This window comes from Zonotrichia leucophrys, chromosome 4A (genome assembly GCF_028769735.1).
Source record: "Zonotrichia leucophrys gambelii isolate GWCS_2022_RI chromosome 4A, RI_Zleu_2.0, whole genome shotgun sequence".
Lineage (NCBI taxonomy): Eukaryota > Metazoa > Chordata > Aves > Passeriformes > Passerellidae > Zonotrichia > Zonotrichia leucophrys.
Genome location: NC_088174.1, coordinates 2,789,945 through 2,797,194, shown reverse-complemented (window position 1 = coordinate 2,797,194; position 7,250 = coordinate 2,789,945). Strand labels below are relative to the sequence as shown.

Below are 7,250 nucleotides of genomic sequence, written 5' to 3'. Positions count from 1 at the left end.
CATAAATAAAAATGACCAAGAGCACTCTACTCCACAGGACCAACTCCACTATATCCCATAGGTTAGGAGAGTATTGGATAAGAGCCTGGAGCAATCTTGGTGCACTTACAAAGATCACTGTTCTGGCAGAAGTGCAGCTCACTCAGTGTTGTCTGGTTTTATCCTTGTTTGCTTTTTCTCCATTTTTTTTGTGTGAAGAACATGAGATAGAGGAATAGGGAGGATGTCACATGAGAACTTGAGGTGGCAGAACACAATTACAGATGGGAAATGGCCCAGGCATGAGAATTTGTGTCTTATAAAAGGAGTTACAAAAAACAGGGAAGAAATACAGACACATACTCAAAGCTCACTTCCATGCTTGAGTCACCTCTCTGTCCTTCCCTCCTGTTGTGAAATATTTAGAATATACTGCAAATATTTAAAGAAAAAAAGCTCATGCAAACAGTTCAACCCCTGCACTTTTAAATTAACCAGTGCAGCAAAGCCAGGAGGGCAAAGGGCTGGTAATGACAAACCCAAGGAGCTGGGGTTGGACCTGTGACCATCCCAGGGAGTCATTCCTAGGAACACGAAGCAGCAGCTGCACTTTGGACTTGCACATCCCTCTCCTGCGTGATCCTGCTTCATTTATCCCACAGGAGCAGGACTGGGCAAGTTTAGGCAGACCAAAGGCTCTGCTGCACCGGGGTGTGTTTGTGAGACCAATAATCTGCATCTCCATCCGTGTCCCGTGACCCAGGCTGCAGAAACTTCCTGCTTTTGGAGCCACCCACTGCTTTTAAACCTCCCCTTAAAAGCAGGCTGCAGCACAAGGTCTGAGTGCTCTGATCTCCCTGCAGTGGGAGATGGTCAAAATCCCAGCACAGGGATCCTGTAGGAAAGATAAAGAGCACCCAATCTGGAGCAGCTGCCTGAAAAACAGGCACAGTGCCCAGAGAGTAAGGGCAGACATCTCCTGGCTGCTCCCTCACCTGGCCAATGCCTGCAAATGCCATTCCCAACACCGGCAGGGACAAAGGCTTCAGGCTGTCCACGCATGAAATTGAATGAGGCGTTAATTAAAAATTGCTTCAGAATCTTCTGTGTCTCTTTTTCCTGCACCCAAGTTTGTGTGTGTGTACAGCTCTCCATAAAAAATTATTTAGAGATGTGTTTGATGGGATACAGGCAAGCCAATCTTACCTGGTCAGCAGTTTTCCTTCATGACCAAGCAGACATGGCACAAATTGACAGCTACTACTGAAACTGTCCGGTCAACTGGAAGAAAAAAACCCCTCACACTGCCCATAGCACAGCTCTGCTATCAAGGCAGATGCTGAATTTGGAATCAGTGTCTGACCTTAAGGGCTTGTCATACTGCTCTGCAGAGATGTGCTCTAAAAATGTTACTTAAGAAGAAAAAAAAAAAAAATAAAAGAGTATCTTAAAAGATGATGTAGCCACCCTGAACTGAAAGCATCAAAAATCCACGCAGGAACTGCAGTCTGGTAAAATGGCAAATGGATTCCATGAAGCCTGCAAAGGTGATGCTTGAGGCAGCAGAGGCTCCAGTGTTAACCCTGGCTGTGGCAGGCTGCAGGAACACAGCATTGCTCTGTCCTTCTAGTGCCACAGACAGTTTTAAATGAACATGAATCCTACCATTATCTACAGCATCATTTTCTATCAGAGCCCTTAAAGGTGGTATTGGTTCCACTGATTTTTACAATGTAGAGTGAACCTCAATTTGATGGCATAATTTACCCATATTTCCCTAACAAAACAGTGCTATGGAATGAGAGCTCTGCTCACCCCTCACCCATCCTCACTGCCACCAAGGGAGGCGAGGCTCTACCAAACTGAGCTCAGTAAAAACTGAAATCAGGGGCTTGAATCATAATTGACTATGAGACAGCTCTCCTTTGCACTTAGGAAACATCACTGACTTGTCAGGTTTCAGGAAAGGAGAGACATTTCAAATTCCAGGAGAGTCTGAATTTTTAGTTCAATATTAAAGTTGATGTTTCTTGAATCACAGTAGAGGGTGTTGGCCAGACAAATGCAGATTTTTGTATCACAACTTAGTCCATAGTTTGTGGGGCCTCCTGGCTTCTTAATGAGGTTGTTTTTAAAAATTATTTATTTTTATTTCAGTCTGAGCTGCAACAAAGTTCCATTTGAAATGAGAAGGTTCACACACTGCCTTAACTCAAAATAACTCAAGGCCTAAATTAAATAGTTCCAAGTATTTTGGTTTCTGTTTTTGTGTAACAAACCTGCATTTTCCAAACCAGCGCTAAAATTGTGGGTTTCCACACCTGATGGGGCATGCTAGGCCTGAGGCAGGCTAAGAGGATGAAATCACAGGGTTGGATCTTAAGGAAAAGTAAAATTCCTCATTTTGGAAACACTTGGATACAACTTGAACCTGATTTGCTCAGTAAAACCAGTGACAGAACAAGGGTTAATTGGCACAAACCAAAATGGGAAATTTCATCCCAACACAAGAAACCCCATTTTTACTGTAAGGGTGAGTGACCCCTGGAAGGAAACACCTGCCCAAAGGGCTGGAGATGTTCCAAACCTCAGTCCTGGGACACTTCTGACTGTGTGAGCTCCAGCAGCCTCTGCTCTTCCCCCATTTGCTGACACAGGGATGCTCCTACACGAGATTGTTCCACAATTTCCCAACTTTCACCAGCCCCACTTGCCCCCAGCTCTACAGGCTCAGCGTTTGCTCAAGGTTGTGTTTAGCAGAGCTGGAATTACACTTAAACCCCAATCCTTGGCCTTTTGCTGAGACAGCTACAGATACTGAAAGGAGATGAAAGAACATGCTTTAAACCAGCCTTTGGATGCTACATTTTTATTACAGAGCTTGTAATTGCCATTAGAATGATGGAGGCACAGCCTTAAAAGAATAGGAAACATGAGACAACATGTTCTGAGATGCAAAGAACTGTAACAGCCCTACATTAACGTTCCAACCAGCATTCACTTCTTCATTCTTCATCCCTAAAACTGAATAACAGAAGTTGTCCAGTTTAAAACATTTTGTTGGAAGTTCTAAGCAAAAAAAAAAAAAAAAAAAAGCATAGTTTTGAATAAATAAAAGTGTGTTCTTGCTTCCACTGTGTTCTGGCAACTTCACATTATTTTTTTTTTTTTTATAAATTTCAAGTTAAAACTCTTTTAATAGTAAATTTGGTAAGATTCAAAGAGTAACTTTTAAAGCCTGGAGCATATGTACTTTTTTATTAAATAGAGCACAGGTTTATAAATAGCTAGACACAGAAAACAATAAAATAGACAAAGGACTAATACAATATTGTTTGTAACTGAGTGTTTCCATGTGATAGTTTAAATTTCTGAATCCAAACTGTCTCCAACAGAAGCAACCTATTTACACATTAAAACATTTACATTTGGGAAAACACTGAGCTCCCACACATGATTCCACTTGCACTGTACATTCAAACAGAAAGGGATTTTGGTTCTTCAACATAAAGCACCTTTTGTAATATTTTAATCTCAAGATAAACATCCTAGAAGTCATTACCTCACCCTTGGGGAGTGCTGGACAGACAACCTGCTTTCAAAAAATCTGAGTTTATCACAACCACCTTGGGCTCAGTTATTTCCTCTCCCCAGAGCCTGATCCTCTGGCTGTCCCTGCAAGCTGCTCTCACATCTCCCCAGGCAGCAGCTGCTGTTCTCACTCCCTGATAATCATCCTGCACCTCTTGAAGTGTCCTGCTTTGGAAAAAGAGCCTTATTTTGCTGTACCTGGATCAAACACTGAGTTTCACAGAAAATGATAAAGCCTAGAAAAATACCTGTGTTGGGAAAAAGTTGGAGGTAAAGCTGTAAACATTCAACCTACACAGCATTTGGACAATGAAAGGAAAGTGCTCTAAAAATATATCTGGAAATTGTTTAACAAGTTCTTAATGCTGCTTTGTTTACTAACCAGGAATTCAGCCCTGAATTACCTCCCTGTTTGCTGCAGTGGGAGGTGATGTGGCATTTCCAAGCCAGCACTGAAGGAGTGGCTGAGACCACCCAGAGCACAGACAGAAATATGGAAATACCTCCCTTGCACCTGCACAATGTGCCAGGAACACAGAGAAGGAGGGTGGATAAACAAGACAGCTGAAATCTCTGCATGATTGTGAAGCACTAAAACTCATCCTCACACATCAAACAACTTTGGGTAACAATCTGCTTTGTAAAAACAGCTCTGCTGCTGCAAACAGAGAACAAAACCTCATGGAATGGCTGTGCAGTGATAGATCTCAGCACGGAACAACACCACATATTACATACAGGTGTAATCTAATTTATAAAAATACTCTGTATTCATGTAGAGATATTAAGAACCCAAATCCAGCTACAGAAATATTTTGTTTCTTGAACCAGCAGCACATGATACTGCTCCCCTCTCTGCAATACAGGTACCCTGATTTCCTCATGAGCACATCCCCAGCACAGCCCTGCTCTCACACAATGGGATTTTTCTGGTGGTTCTCAGATAAAATGCAAGAGCTGTTTACTCAGGACTTTTTACATACACAGTCTATGGCCTGACATCAGGCTTTGAGTTAAAAAGCAGAACATTGAAGAGAATCTCTTTGTCTCCACCACACTGAGTATTTCTCCTCTACAAGCACAACTGGTACACATTTACATCATGGACTGCACTCCATTATAAAATTCATCATTATTGAACCCAGCAATTCCTACCAATGACTGCCTCAGCAAGGTTCAGTGAGTAACAAACAGGTAACAGCCACTGCTGATGAACATCTCTTTCTCACTGAGGATATTTTTTATATTAATGATTTCATGATCAAGAGCTGCATTTTGATATTGCAGTTCAATAACAAATGACAACTGTCTGAATTCCTGATGCCTGGATCTGCACAGAACAAGCAGAGGGGGTTTGGATCAACCAATGCAGTGATGCTGGGCCATTCCTAGAATACTTTTCAAGCAAAGCCTGAACTGTAAAGACTTTAAAGCAGTCTGTGACAAACTCCCCTGGTTCACTGGAGTAGTGCCAGTAGATCCTGGTGGTGAGCACTGCTCCTTCCTAAAGCTGAACACTTTGGCTAAAGCCAGCTCACACTGATATTGCATTCAGGTGTTGCAGGAGTTTTTGGCTTAGGAGAGGCTGGGAATGAGCAAACCTCCCAAGCCCAAACCTTCATGAAGGCAGAGAGTCTCAGGGCAGGACGTGCAGAGCTCTGAGGGGATGGCCCCAATCCTCCCTGTTTGCTGCCACGCAGGAATCTGGATCCCATGGAGATGATTTGAAGCCTGGAGTGTGGAAAGCTGGCACCAGATGTTGACAACAAGAAGAGGCATTTGAGAGGACCCATTTCTGGCAGAAGGCAGGCTGTGGGAGTGAGAGGGTTCTGAAGTAAGGCACATCTCTCTGCAAACAGAACCTCAGGATTTTGCAGATGCAAATTCATAATTTTTTCACACAGTACTGAACTCCACTATGCATAAAACAGCCTGGTATAAGGCTGGGAAATCAGTTTCTGCTTCCTTAATTGTATTTTGACAATTTGCCAAAATAAATGCTATACTGCAAGCTCCATGGAATGGGAACACAGCCCTGTTTATGAGCATCAACAGCCCTGCACCAGATATTTTTGGTAAGTCTAGATTAAAAACCACAAAAGACTCTGGAAAGTCACTGCAACAACCACCTCTACACTGAGAAGAAATGCATCCAGAAGACCTCCACAAGGATCAGGACACGCCCAGACCTCACAAGAGCTGTTTTGGTTGTGTTTTTTGCTTCAGGGTATTTTTGTTTTGCCTCAGTGGGGCGGGAGGAGCGAGTGTTTCATAAGGCTGTGTCATCATCCTCCCCAAAGTCCCCCACCAGCAGGGAGTGCTTGTCAGGCTCGCTGAGGACGATGCTGTTGACGGAGCGCTTGTCTGAGAGCAGGGAGTTGATGGAGGCCCTGCTGTAGGTGATGATTCGATCCATCAGGCTCAGCTTGGGGGAGGCAGCCCCGCTCTCCTCGATGCCCACGTGCACGCTGATCTCTGACGGGCTCCTGTGCCTCAGCTGGCCACGGGCACGGGACTCCAGCTTCTCTGAGCTCGGCTTCTGGTACCTAGGGAAGGAAAAACCAAAATGTATTGTTGCATTTGGATCCCTCCCTGATAATCCCCTGCCAGGTGTCTCAGTCACCTCTCCTACCCCATTCCAGCACTGTCTGTCAGTCCTGGCATTCCTGAAGGGCATCAGTGATTGGCAGATTCAAAGGATGCTCTCTACCCCTGGGGGGACATTGGGCCATCCAGGTGTCCTTTGTCCCACAAAATGTACCTGGTTAGTGGCTCCCTACCCTTTCCCTCCCCTTCTCACTGGGGTTCAAAGGAACAGCAACCACCACGGGCTCAGGGAGTTCTGCTGGAGCTGGTGCTGCATTCAGAGGCCTGTGGGCCAGAATAAAGCTCTGGATCCAAACCCTCCATCAGAACCAACTCCTCTCCTTCACCATCCCCTTAAAGCTTCTCCACAGAGGGGAACCTGAGGAGCAGCCCCTGTTATGGGGGGAAGCTCCATCCCACCTCCACCAGAGCTCCTGCAGGCCTGGCCTTGTCCCCACGGGCCCAGTGCAGCACCCAGCCAGGCAAAGGTGTCTGTGGGGTGAAACACCACACACCCAGCCAGCCAAAAGTGTCTGTGGGGTGAAACACCACACACCCAGCCAGGCAAAAGTGTCTGTGGGGTGAAACACCACACACCCAGCCAGCCCAAAGTGTCTGTGGGGTGAAACACCACACACCCAGCCAGGCAAAAGTGTCTGTGGGGTGAAACACCACACACCCAGCCAGCCAAAAGTGTCTGTGGGTGAAACACCACACACCCAGCCAGCCCAAAGTGTCTGTGGGGTGAAACACCACACACCCACCAGCCAAAAGTGTCTGTGGGGTGAAACACCACTGTGCAGCTGTTTGGTCAAGCAGCAAGGACCAGACAAGCTCAGGCACGTCCTGTCTGGCTATACTGGTAATTATTCCAATAATACATCAATACCTCTGAAGTTGAAGTACACTGAAATATGAACTGATTATGCACAAGTCAGAGACATTTATAATTTGACCAGCAAGATTTCTTACAAACACACAAAGGTCTTTAAGTGTCACAGTCATATTTACTGAAAAATCTCTCGGCCCAGGATTTTCTCCTGGGAAGCTGAGAAGCCTCAGAGAAAAAGGAAAACAATTCTTATCTCATTTGC

At 45.0% G+C, this 7,250-nt stretch overlaps 1 protein-coding gene across 1 annotated transcript in view; it reads right to left on the bottom strand.

Moving 5' to 3' along the window:
* Positions 1-2,757: 2,757 nt before the first annotated feature.
* The window catches only part of ATP7A (ATPase copper transporting alpha), a 32,034-nt gene continuing 27,541 nt past the window's right edge, over positions 2,758-7,250 (bottom strand). Inside the window, exon 23 of the mRNA XM_064713063.1 lies at positions 2,758-6,116. Coding sequence (XP_064569133.1) covers positions 5,840-6,116 — 277 coding nt within the window. The 3' untranslated portion in view covers positions 2,758-5,839. The remainder of the gene's footprint in view (positions 6,117-7,250) is intronic.